Raw genomic sequence first — 13,787 nt, forward strand, 5'->3', positions numbered from 1 at the left:
CTTCTACCTGTCTATTACTTACTCAAAAGATCTTTATACTACAACTAAGACCAAAAATACTTGCAAAAATGCCCTAAACACAAAAATATTTTATATTTATGCATAGACTTAGTTAACATAAGGTTGCCTATGATACTGATCTCCGAAATTCCACAAAATAAATTTTTATTCCCATTAAGAAGTCGCCGTATTAATCGTTTGTCTACCAGTAAAACAAATTCACTGTCGAATATAACTGTTACATAATTTTCTCATAAATATATGAAAAACAAACAGAAACCAATTAATCAAACATTTATATTTTAGGAAATGGTCCAAGCGGTATAGCGATGTCGCTTCTTTTAAGTGGAAAAATACCCTATTTGACAGTTAACAACCATCCAGATGAAATGTTGGCGGCTAGATTAAAAAACATAAAATCGTCATGCTTATTAACGCAAGATTTAGAATACCTGTCCCAGGGCCTTGAAGGTAGATCACAAAACCCAGTTTCGTTGTTGATGGATGCCCTTCTCCATCCGTATGCCGATTTGGGATATGAATTTGAACCTCTGTTGGAATTTAGGAAAAATGGCAAAGAGGTTTGTGCAACCTAATTTGTTCGTTATTAAAAATATCACACTCAATGTAAATATTGTAATTTGCAAGCAATCTCTTTGAATATGTTAATAATATTAATATTTGATTCTATTGTTTTTTGATGTAAGTTTAAATATTTGTTTAGTGTCATAAATGTTTTGTTATATAATTATTTATTTCTACTGAGCGGATATTTGCGCACTCTTTCAAAGTTTTGCACACAACTTTTATATTAGAAATATAAATAATAATTAGCGTTGGGAACTATCGACTGAAAATAGTAATTATTATTTTCAGTCATATGCACGGTTTCTTTCGTGTTTAAATTGTAAGAGAGGAAAGGACGGAGATAATTGCTTGGAGCACTTAATTTTATATTTTTATATTTTCAAACGGTAGTACAAGCGTGACGGAGATGTACATATTCCTTCACGTACTAACTTTAAAAAAGAAAAAGAAAAAAAATTACTGAATTCTATTAACATGCAATTAATAATTTCATTTTAAACGAAGTAGAATTACTTTTATATTTGAATGTTCTATGGATCTGTAAAAAGGAATGGATTTTTTTATGGAATGGAGTAATACTCAACAAATGTTTTAACGTATTTTAATATAATAATTGCTTTTTTCAAATAATATACTATAATAAATATAGAGAATGCAATAGAACTTAAACAAAAACTAAAGATGTACTGTAACCATAAATACTAAATAAGAATTAAACATATACCTAATCATAGAAAAAAAAGTAATTCATAGGATAAAATATCATAAAAGTAGGATAACTACTAGAGCTTTTTAAATAAAGTAAATGCTTTATTTATTATTGAACGGAAATATTTTTTAACAAAATTCGCGAGAGTAATCAAATATTACCCATTATTGCCATAGAAACAGACAAAAGTATTTTACTATTTATTTTTCACAATTTTAATCTTTTTACCCTATTACACTAACAATCTTGAAAAATATTGTTCTAAAATGCTGCTATATTGATATACAATATATTGTTATTTACAAGCAAACTACCAAAATCATAAAACTATATACATTACATATTAATCTATGTAAGCATAAATTGGGTACATTTTGTCCAAGGTCGTGGCTAGGACGACAGAGAAAAATGTTAAAAATCAATCGAATGAGACTAGTAGAACCAAAAATAGTAACTAAAAGTACATGACTGAAACAGTCTATAGTAAAAAATAGTCAAATAAACAGTCGAGTCGATTTCAGTCGATAGTTCCCAACACTAATAATAATTAATATGAATTAAAAATATCTTAATAATGAATAAAGTGGAAAAATTTTGTTAATACGCTATTTATTTTATTTTATTTAAAGCCTCCGCAATTGTTCTTAGAAGCATTAACAAGTTGTATTAGCTTGTACTTTTCTTTTAGTTTAAAAATCCCTTCGCATTCGCCAATTATTAATCATTAAAATTATTTTCTGTTTTTATTTTGTTTTTATATAGCCATATATGTTCTTATTTAAATAACCGTTTCCTTCATAGATCGACCATGTGGTTCTGGGTCGAGGTCCCCCCGGAGGTTCGTGGCACCGAATTGATCCGGATGTCCTAACTCTATCGTTGGGGAGCTGGATGGCATTGCCTGGTATACCATTTCCGTCGTGTACCGTTAACGAAAAACGTGCATTTGCCCGAGATGTGGCTGCTTACTACGAAAAATACGTCACACAAATGGAACTAACATCTTACTTTAAAACAAACACTCTTGTTGGTTCCCTGGTGAGCACCGTTGATGAACCTAACATTCAATCCGCAGTATCAGAAGGATCTTTTAGGGATATGGCAGAAAGAGTTAAATCACCCATTGAGCCAGTTAACGAAAACAATGACACACCCTGCTTTCTCGCTAACGCTTTGAATTGCCTTCTGTCTCGAAACAACAGAAAAAACAGACTTTGTAGACGTTCCAAAAACACATATCAGGAATCGTCTTTTAAACTTAAAGTCAACAAATCCGAACCGATCATCATTCCAAAGTACGAAAGGAAGAGATCCAGGTCTTGTTGTGGCTACCAATACGACCTATACCAGATCTCCCAAAGCTTGGACTCATTTGCCAACAGCGTGCCTTCTTACAATCAGTTAAACTCTTACTCGAATGATGAACAGGCTTCTCGATGGATTATAAAAACAACCGATACAGATACCGGGAATATCCAAACTTATAGTTGTAAGTATGTAGTTTTAGCATGTGGTGCTAACGACTCGCCCAACAGACTGGAGATGTTCAAAAATAAGAGCGACCCCGAATGCTTGGTTCACGATCTACGAAGTTTAGAAGCGAAACTGGACGAGTCGTTGAAAGTGGCGGATGCGCTAGACCCCGTATTGGTTGTTGGTGCCGGTTTAAGTGCTGCCGATGCCGTCATGGCTGTGAGACAACGAAACGTTCCGGTCGTACACATCTTCAGGGGTAAATCTGCCGAATTCACAAAACAGTTGCCCGAGAATATGTATCCGGAATATCATAAGGTTGGTATACACGCATTTATTTTAATGTTAATCGTTCAATATCAGAAATTAAATTAACATTCAAGCGGGCGCGTGTCACTCGTAACGGCAGCGGTCAATAAAATTTTTTGATCAAAAAATTTTATTAACAAGTGTTTTATTTCTTTTGTTTTATCAAAAATTTTTTCAAATTTTGATTTTTCGATCAAAAACCCAGCTTGGGAATAAAAAATCATCTTAAGTGCCTGGAATCAGCTATAAATGTCTAGTAACATAACAAAAAATAAAATTATAAAATCAGTTGGCTCCGTGAAATCAAATAATTACAATAACCATTATCTGAGGTCTAGTTTTCTGCAGATTTGTTGTCTTCCCCAAGATAACATTCATTGCAAATAAAGATTGTGTAGTTTCTATAAATATTTGTATGCCTCCTTTTTTGCTGACCATATTTTCCCGCTTCCTTTAGATATTGTGCTGGAACTAGCACTTGTTTCATTACTAGTATCCTCAAAATCCACATTCAAAAGTTTTCTTATGTCTTTTTTAGCTTTCTTGGAAGATTTTCTTTGGACATACTCCTTTATAAGCTCTATGCCCAAATGACGTAAATACTTTCGCCTTTTTTGAGTCACAACTTTATTTGCCCTCAATATTATCATTGCATGTACTCCAGCAAGAATGAGGTAAAAGGTAGTTTTGTGCGCTTAGTTATCGGTGCACCTTTGCTGCTCGTGTGGTTGCATCATCAAACCGCAATGAGTTCAAAAGAAATTTTACTTTTTTCAGTGGTAACGTAGTGGGAAAAATAGTCAAACCTGTCTCATCAGTACCATATTTGCGTGTGATATCCGCAATGCTCCTGCAATATATAATAACCCGAATATCGCTTGAATTTTTACGGTATCAGTCGGTTTACAATCACGGGGTCTGTCATATGATGGTGTTGTTAGACTTTTTCCACTTTGCTACCTTATCATATTCTCTGAAACACGTTATTATGAAACAAAGTTATTTCTGAAAGCTCTTTAATAAATTCGAGCTATTTAATTCTTCACAAGATTGAGGTTTGTCTGAAACTATGTGGTCGGAAGTTTCTGATCCTTGGTCACAGAGATCTTATACATTCTCGTCATCTTGTAGTATTTCCTCGATTATGGCACTCTGTGTTAACGGACTCAACCGTTGATGGCTCATTTTATGAATAAAAGGCTTGATTTGACGATACTTTAAGATATTTCTAAAAATAATATATTACCGACCTTATTGAAAAATCATATATTTAAGTGTTTAAATCATAATCACGATTGCTAATTATTATTTTTTATTAAATTAAATAACTTTTAGGTGCACCAAATGATGAATGATGGGGGCTCAACCTATCCCCACTACAAAGCTTATCCCGAACACTCACTGTCCGAATTTGACGCGGAATCAAAGACGGTGAAACTCATTTCCGGCAGGGGAGAAGAAGTGAAATTGAATATTTCATTCGCTGCAATTCTGATCGGCTCCAAACCAAATTTGTCTTTCTTGCCGTCGTCGTGGAAATTGGGGATATATAAGGATAAAGACATAGAGGCTAAGACAAACCCCCTTAACATAAATCCTTTTACCCATGAAGTTATTGGACGCGAAGGTCTGTTCGCGCTCGGTCCACTAACTGGAGATAACTTTGTCCGGTTTTTAACAGGAGGTGCAGTGGCCGTCTGTTCAGAATTGTATAAAAGGATGAATTTAATCTAAGTAATAATCAAAATATTTAAGTCAGTATTTAAAATTATTTAAAATATAATTTAAATACATATATTTTTATGTACGAGATGGAACAATTTAATTATACTGCACCAACATTTTAAATTAGATTTAAATACTTGAGAAAATGAAATAGAGCGCGTAAGAAACTAACAATTTTAAGGCAATTTTAGAAGATAGTAGGCAGTGACTTATTGTTACAAAAAAACCTGTTTTTTTTTAGAAAACAAAGATAGCCTTGGATTGTTAAAGTGGGGCTACAGGTTTACACGAACATAAACGTGTATAAATGATTTATTTTTTCATACCTTTTTAAAAACATGTTTTAATATTAAGAATATTATTCGTATGTGATAACATAGAATGCAAGTAGAATATTATTCTGTGATGAATGGGAGTGGATTATCTTGCGAAGAGATTCGTCATGAATTTTAGGCATTTAATTATTTCTCCTTACAAAAACCGAACAATTTGGGACCCTGGATAATTTAATGTTATGAAAGGCTTAATGGGATTTAATGGTGGTACAACACAGTTAGTTGATATTTTCGTAAAGCTTTTTTTGATAATATTGTTGTCTATAATTAGAGTTATATTATGTTACTGGAAGAAAACAAAATTTGCTCATGTACCACATTAATTTACACGGGTGATATTAATTTAGGATTAGTGTAAGTGTTCTAAAAGTATATTCAGTGTCAGAAATAATAATAAAACACTTTTTATCAGATTTTAATTATTTTGTTATGAATAAATTAAATGATGCAAATAAATAAAATATGTATTTTGCCATAATTTAACATAGAAACCGATGCAGTATTCTGGAGAGATCAATTTCAGTCCAACTTATTTTTAAAACCAGTTTTGCAATTGAAATATTATTTTGATCATGTTTTAAAACAAAATAGATACTTTATGAATGTACGAGCTTATTATTGTAGAATTAACATCTATTGTTTGTACTGTTAAGTTTTCATATAATTTTGTTATTGGAATATTAAACTTAAAAGGTTGTTAAAGTTTGTTTAACTATATAACAGTGAATTTTATCAGTGTTCGGTGTCTTAATAATTGTGTTAGCACTATCGTAGCACGAACACAATATAATGCACCGCACTATATATCGTTGTATTATTGATATTGATGGAAACAAGTTATTTATTTTAGCTTTAAAGTTTTTCCTTGTAATCTAAGACACTACCATTTTACTTTTATAAATCTAATTAAAAAAAACATCGAAAAATATGTGTTTTTTATCCACCATAACCTACCCCACCCGAAATAAATGGAAAATATAAAACTGTAGAGAATTTTTTACAAAAAAAAATCAGTTGATAATTATCCTTGATCATAAACTTACCTACCAACTATCATCAAATATTATGTTTATCATTTGAATGCGTTCTGAGCATTGCAATGTTGCTTGTGATTCCATACTGAAATCACTTTTTTATAACTGAACCGACATCGCCTACTATGCGTGTTTAATACAATTACCCTATTAAATCAATCAATTGCACTTGGGAAGAAAACAACTTTACTTATTTAAACTTTAGACCTTATCAGAAATATACTTTTAGTATAGCTCATTTTCTAAAAGAATTTTGGTATGGTTTATGAGTCTCTTGTAATTAAATAAATTTAATACGGTGTAAATGTATTATTTTCGGAATCTATACGTATTAATGATTTAAAATTAGATTCGAAAAAAAATATTATCAAGGCCACATTAAAGCTATTTTGCTAAAACTAAGTAATATTTATATTTAATTGAATTTATAATTAAATGATCAATACTACAAAATTGATCTATTCTTTTTCATAAAGATCTGATTGATAAAGTGACACATGAATCATCGCCAACATTCGCTTATTATTTTTTAGAATAAATGTTCAAGTTGAGGATTTTTTAAAGATTACTCATACTCAGTGTCAATGTACACATTAATTTTTTAATGTAATTGTTGATATGAAAGATGACATCGACTATATAAATTTGCATTGAAACATCCATTGCTTTATTACACGTAAATTGACTATTTTAGAAAGGAATAATTAGTAGAGATAAAAAAATTCACCTACGATAACATACCATGACAACCCACCTTACACCTGAAAAAGATTATTTTTCTTAATGTGTGGTTTGATGAAGGCGTTGTTTATTACAATGTTATTGTCAAATCAAACGTTTAACTCATACGTATATAAATCGTATGAACGGATAGATGTCGAATATGAATATATATACAATATTGATGTAGTTCAATCCTTCTCAACCTGATATTTAATTCGGTCACTGCAGTATTTTGCAAAACAAGATAACCTTGAAACCAAATCTATTAAAGAGAATATAAAACAGACATGTATGCTCAATAAATAATAAAAATGGTACAATGTTAATATTTAGATAATTTTACATCTAAAACAAATGTAATTAATTATATGATTGTGTACTTATTCGCTTTGAACATACTCCCATGATACATGCCTTGGTTAGCAGTTTAACCCCTGCCTATACTATAAAATACTATTCTTTTCAGATGGTCATCAAAGGGTCGTAATACCTCCAATGATATATAAATATATTAAATTAATTTATATTATCACGAATTATTGATTGTATTTCTTTGGTTAATCATTCGGTTTTCATATTTGGGCAAAATTAAGTATTCATAGGAGTGATTGAATGAGTAAGCAAAGAATGAGTCATATTTATAAGTATATCGATCAGAATACTAAAAAAAAGTGAACGAAATCTAGATAAAGTAAGTTGTTCCTGGAAACGACACTCTAACAAATAAGATTTCTATCAACATGTACATTTCAAATGTTCTATAAAAAAATCTGAAGTAACTAAACATCTTTTACCAATTAAATCCATATTATCAATAATCTTTTAAAATTGCAAGGTTAACACTGACAGCTCATGTATTAAGACAATTAATCAAAAACATCCAGTTATATAGAATTGTAAACAACTTTCTAAGTAACTGTTTAAAGAATACAGGATTATACGAACTTTTGCAGAGGAAACGAATAAAACAACAGATTAATATATATATAAAAAAATCTTTAATTGGGCACAATGAATTTTGAAACAGGAAAAACGGCCAGAATGTTAGGTGCTGCAATTATTAAAAGGTTTTATTTTAATAGAATATTCTTTAGACGCCAAACAAACAAAAAAAGTTTAATGCCTATTTCTGTAAAGCAAAATACGCACAAACATACGGAGAAACGATAAAAAAAAAATGTTGTAAACCAATGCAACAGAACTCAGTCTTGAAAAACTTGCATTTAGAAATTTACAAAAATAGGAATGTTAAACTTTTTACAGAAAACACGCGAAATTATACAAATATATAAAAAACTCTCATCAGATCATTACAAAAACTTAATTCTCATCAACTTCGGCTTCTTGGTCTTCATCGAATTCTGCGTCTTCATCGGCGGTGGCTTCTTGGTATTGTTGATATTCGGACACCAAGTCGTTCATGTTGGATTCGGCTTCAGTGAATTCCATCTCGTCCATACCTTCACCAGTGTACCAATGCAAGAAAGCTTTACGCCTGAACATAGCGGTGAATTGTTCGGAGATACGTTTGAACAACTCTTGGATGGCAGTAGAGTTGCCGATGAAGGTAGCAGACATTTTAAGTCCCCTAGGTGGAATGTCACAAACGGCAGTCTTAACGTTGTTGGGGATCCATTCGACGAAGTAGCTACTGTTCTTATTTTGAATGTTGAGCATTTGCTCGTCAACCTCCTTCATGGACATTCTTCCTCTGAATACGGCTGCTACTGTGAGGTACCTTCCGTGCCTTGGATCGCAGGCGGCCATCATGTTCTTGGCATCAAACATTTGTTGAGTTAATTCAGGTACAGTCAGAGCTCTGTATTGTTGGCTGCCGCGTGATGTGAGGGGTGCGAATCCTGGCATGAAGAAGTGTAGACGTGGGAAAGGTACCATGTTGACGGCCAATTTCCTGAGATCGGCATTCAATTGACCGGGGAATCTGAGGCAGGTGGTTACTCCAGACATAGTGAGAGACACTAGATGGTTCAAGTCGCCATATGTGGGTGTGGTGAGTTTCAGTGTTCTAAAGCAGATGTCGTAGAGAGCTTCGTTATCAATACAATAGGTTTCGTCGGTATTTTCTACGAGTTGATGTACGGAAAGGGTGGCGTTGTATGGTTCTACTACGGTATCAGAAACTTTTGGCGATGGTACAACCGAATATGTGTTCATTATTCTGTCGGGATATTCTTCCCTGATCTTGGAGATCAGCAAGGTACCCATACCGGACCCGGTACCGCCACCAAGGGAGTGTGTGAGTTGGAAACCTTGCAGACAATCGCAAGATTCCGCTTCTTTCCTGACTACGTCCAAGACGGAGTCGACCAGCTCAGCTCCCTCTGTGTAGTGACCCTTGGCCCAATTGTTACCGGCACCAGATTGACCGAACACGAAGTTGTCTGGTCTGAAAATCTGTCCGAAGGGTCCGGATCTTACGGAATCCATGGTACCGGGTTCCAAATCAACCAGGATGGCACGGGGTACGTATTTTCCACCGGAAGCCTCATTGTAGTATACGTTGATTCTTTCCAGCTGGAGGTCGGAGTCTCCGTGGTAGGCCCCGGTGGGGTCAATGCCATGTTCGTCAGAAATAATTTCCCAGAACTGCAAATAAAAAACTTTATTAGGAAAACAATCGTAGTTAATAAAACGGAAATCAAATAAATAAGTTAATTTGTATGCCGACCACCGTCAATATCTCCAACATGCCATAATAGTCTGTAAGTGCCGGACAATTATTAACATATTACTCATACAAAAACGCTTTTATTTTTATAAAACATAGTACAACCCCCAAAAATTTTAACAAAACAGACGAAAGAAAGAAACCAAAACGAAAAAAAAACGTGACGGCTTATTTCATTATTTAACAACGCAGAAAGGGGGGAGGTTAAGGGGGTCGATTTCGGAATTGACCTTTCTCGTGCCCAAGAGCAAGTTAGGCCGTAGACACTGCAAGGCGGGGTTTAACGGCCCCAATACCACGCCTACCATCTCGTCGTCAGGCAGTGGTTCAACAAGGGCGGTGCCCGGATCGATAACGCAGCTTTCTCGCGATCGCCAAAAGATGATTGTTGGGATACGTGGAGAACGAAGATCATCGTTTATTTTTAGGCATCCTTTTTTTGATAACCGCCATTAATTTTATAGTTTTCGAAATAGATTAGTCATGAATATTAAATACTATATAATAAAGCGTAACTGTTTCCTGAATTTATATGCTGATCAAAAAATATTACGGTACAAATTTATTGTCTCACGAAAATCTTCAATTAATAAACAGCGAGTCACGAGATTCGCTGGTGCCTATCACAAAATCGTTAGGAGACTATAAAAACAATTTACAATTATGATTTATCTATATTATATATAAAATAAATATGGAAATAAAGATTGTCGGGTGAAAGAAGTATGAAGGTTATATGACTTGATCACGTCATATCTCAGGTTAGCATTTAAAGAAATCTTGCTCAAATAACAACAAAGTACTGTCACACACTTGTTTTATAACAACGGTGTAAATACATATTTAAATAGGCGGGTCACTTCTATATATAGAAATACTTGCAAACGTATTACGTCACCAATTAAGGACATCCCACTTATAAACAACAAAAACATAAACCATAAATGGCGACCTATGTTGATTGAATATAATAATCGCATATATACCTTGTAAGAGATTAAGAGGTATATAATACCAAATTATATTTGAAGTTTTACACAAACAATTAGTCAGATGACATAAACTGATAAAGATGAACGTCAAACCGTTATTATTACGGGCTTTAATTAGATCTAAAATTAAATTGTGTGAAGTGTGCTTAGACACGTTGACATTACAAAATTATGATACGATCAAAAGTTAAAAAATGATGTCATCACCATTATGTATGAAGAAACAGATAACGTTGCAATGCATGTTTTTAAAATAATGTTTTATTTTTATGAATTATTACTTGATTAAAATTAATAACAGACTATTTAGTATAAAATATGATAATTTATGTTGGAGAAAAATACATTGCCAATATTATTATCTCGACCACACCCTTTGCGTGAAAATCTGAGGAGAAAAGTAATCAGAAAAAGTTTAAATAAATATTGATACAAATGATTTAACTCAGTATATAAACAATGTATCATTGGTTTTAAGTCATCAAAAGTATCACGTTTGTGCAGTACATTATTATTGATTATTACTCCCTTCATATTTAATGAGTTGCTATAAAAATAAGCAAAAATAAAAATATTGATTTCGACTGACATCGAAAGAAATTCCTACAGACTGGAGATTGTAAATGTTGGCCGTGCTGTAGTAAAACATCCGTTACGAAATCGACTCAAGATTCCTACTTTACGCTGACCGACCATGGGTCCCATAGTTATTTTCTTCGGTCCAGCGCTTTCTGCGATTATCTTGCTCGTTATTCCGTACGACTGGACCGACAAGTTCATTACCCCCGATATGTTAAGGAAAATTATATTCCTGGACTTCCGCAAAAAGAAATGCTTATATTTTATAGGAATAGAAATGCTGAAACCGCAGAAGAATAGGCCGACAATACATCGTAATCGTATCACCGGCGAACACCCGGCATTTTACGACCGTTAAAAAGTGGTTAGAAACGAAAGGTGTACGATTCCCACCTTTTCTAACGGTCATTTTCCGCGTATTACCAGACCTAAAAAGATAGCAGCACCAGCCGGCGTAATGCGAGATGTATTCCGACTTCACCGGATGTTCTAAGAGCGTACCGTAGTTGCCTAGCGAAAAAGTAATTATCTGGAATATTTTTGAAATAACATAAGCGCGAATAATAGCAATAAAAATGGCGGAAACTCCCCACTCAACCCGATATCTAATCAGACAATTTAATCTCAGATAATTACGGGGAAATGTATTACATAAAAATGATATTTCATCGAAATTATAACGTATTTTATTACAGAAAATTACAAATTTGAATTTTTTGAACGCGAGAAAAAACCGTTAAATGTGCCGGCCGACGAGGTCAATGTTTTCATCACGGTTAGTAGCTGAAGCGATCTAATGTGGATGCCGGTCAGAAACCGCCCTATTATATGATCAAAAAAACGTTTTCAACCACACGTATAACTGACGAAAACTTTTTCGGGAATACACATGATGAATAAATCGAAAATAACTGCAAAATATCACCGACATTTTTAGAATCGATAATAGCCGGCTACCGCTATTAAACTACAAACGTCTGACCTGAATTTGCATTACATTTGTCCTAAAAATCAATAAATATTACTTGATATAACTAAATATGAATTAAAAAATAATCTAGGTAAACACTAGTACGTAAAAGTATATAAAACAAAAGAACACGAGATGAAAATTCAGGTTGGACGTAAGGAGGTCACTTGAACGAATTAACATACGTAAAAATATAAACAAAAACTTACTTTAGCCCCAATCTGGTTTCCGCATTGACCGGCTTGAATGTGAACGATTTCCCTCATTTTGATATATAGATTATAAAAAATTTACAGTTATGAAACACAAACTTCGCTGTCGTTGTGACTCTCACAAATGCGGCTTTCGGATGGCGCGGACGGCTTATATAGCGTCCCCACTACCACTCAAACAGGAGATACCAACCTATATTCGCATGTATGCATTTATAATTTTAAAATATGAATTGAATAAATTGTTTTGCACCTTCGTTGTGAGGGTGTTTAGTTTGAAGATAAAAAAGGATTTGTTTTTGGTTTACGGTGCGGAAATAATAGCGCAGATGACGATTCTAATTACCGATCGATATTCAATGAAGACATTCTATTCGTTAATGTCATGTTATTGACCGAAAATATAAATGATTTTTTCGGAAATTGTGCATGCATGCTGATTTTTTTAAAAATTATTTCAAAAACTACCATAACGATTGTAAATTCGAATTTTTTAGGTATGTCTGGTAACCTGGATAGGGACTTTCGTATATCTCTCTCTCGCTCTATATCGATCTTCCTGCAGACTAGACGGTATAATTTACGGCAAAAGGGACTCTCCTAGTATTACGTCACGTTATGATTCATTTTTCGGAACCTATGACCGTCAAAATTCAAATTATTATCGATTATTATAAACTAAAATAATCATTGTAATTTTAGAGTATACGCTAATACTTTGTAGTTGATATCTATGCGATACTGTTAAGTTGTATTTAGTAATCAGACACCTACATACTATGTGAAAATACAGTTATTAATTATTAAAATGCATTAGAAACGCTATGGAAGCGAAAAAAAATAATTGGTTGCCTATGTGAATATAAAATAAGTTTTATCATCAGTCAATTCTGCAAAATAGATGTATAGAATGCAGGATATATACTGGATATATCTACATTCAAAATGGAAATAACATAATATTAAAAAATATATTATATTATTCCATCCATTCGATTGTTAGATAATATTTAATAGTAAGAAACACTGTCAAGTTTATATATTATTAAACTTTCTGTTTCTTGATTTACATTATATTTCCTAAAATAAATAAATGTTGGACGCAGTTTTCTTACAAATTAGAATTCGATACAATTCTAAGTAAAATATCAGTGATAAGAGTTTTTTCTTCTAGAACTTTTAATAATAGCCCTATTCTTGATAATGATCTAAGCTAGCACTAAGCTAACTCGGTGGTAATCTATATAGGGATCTAGAAAATCTATTTTATGCTAAATCTGATTGATTAAACTATATTTAGAATATTATAATATATGTAGTATTATATATAGCAACTTGATTTTTGATAATTCTGAATTTCTGAAACATGATAATTATTATTAAATTAATATTATAAACTATTATTTAGGTCTTATTATACCTATATATCTCATGATATCGCATGTGGCC

General features: G+C 32.8%; 2 protein-coding genes across 5 annotated transcripts in view; one reads left to right on the plus strand and one right to left on the minus strand.

The window, feature by feature from the left end:
- The window catches only part of LOC143200870 (oxidative stress-induced growth inhibitor 1), a 29,691-nt gene extending 23,626 nt beyond the window's left edge, over positions 1-6,065 (plus strand). For all 4 annotated transcript variants that reach the window (XM_076411622.1, XM_076411623.1, XM_076411624.1 and 1 more), the window contains 3 exons: positions 307-581; positions 2,099-3,088; positions 4,415-6,065. In XM_076411622.1, the coding sequence (XP_076267737.1) occupies positions 307-581; positions 2,099-3,088; positions 4,415-4,813 (1,664 nt within the window). In that variant the 3' untranslated portion in view covers positions 4,814-6,065. The remainder of the gene's footprint in view (positions 1-306; positions 582-2,098; positions 3,089-4,414) is intronic.
- A 1,806-nt stretch (positions 6,066-7,871) lies between these two features.
- On the minus strand, positions 7,872-12,526 carry LOC143200873 (tubulin beta-1 chain). The gene is made up of 2 exons (XM_076411634.1): positions 12,336-12,526; positions 7,872-9,503 (listed from the first exon to the last, which is right to left on the minus strand). Exons 1-2 carry the CDS (start codon positions 12,390-12,392, stop codon positions 8,217-8,219), a joined length of 1,344 nt encoding a protein of 447 aa, XP_076267749.1. The 5' UTR covers positions 12,393-12,526; the 3' UTR covers positions 7,872-8,216.
- Between the last annotated feature and the right edge of the window lie 1,261 nt (positions 12,527-13,787).

The sequence above is a fragment of the Rhynchophorus ferrugineus genome, unplaced genomic scaffold (genome assembly GCF_030347505.1).
Source record: "Rhynchophorus ferrugineus isolate W39M unplaced genomic scaffold, kcgeb_rfMv2 rfM8, whole genome shotgun sequence".
Taxonomy (NCBI): Eukaryota; Metazoa; Arthropoda; class Insecta; order Coleoptera; family Curculionidae; genus Rhynchophorus; species Rhynchophorus ferrugineus.

Coding starts and splice junctions, on each gene's coding strand:
- LOC143200873 (XM_076411634.1), bottom strand. CDS start 12,392: ATGAGGGAAATCGTTCACATTCAAGCCGGTCAATGCGGAAACCAGATT. Junction 9,504..12,335: donor GAAACCAGATTGGGGCTAAA/GTAAGTTTTTGT, acceptor TTTTATTTGCAG/TTCTGGGAAATTATTTCTGA.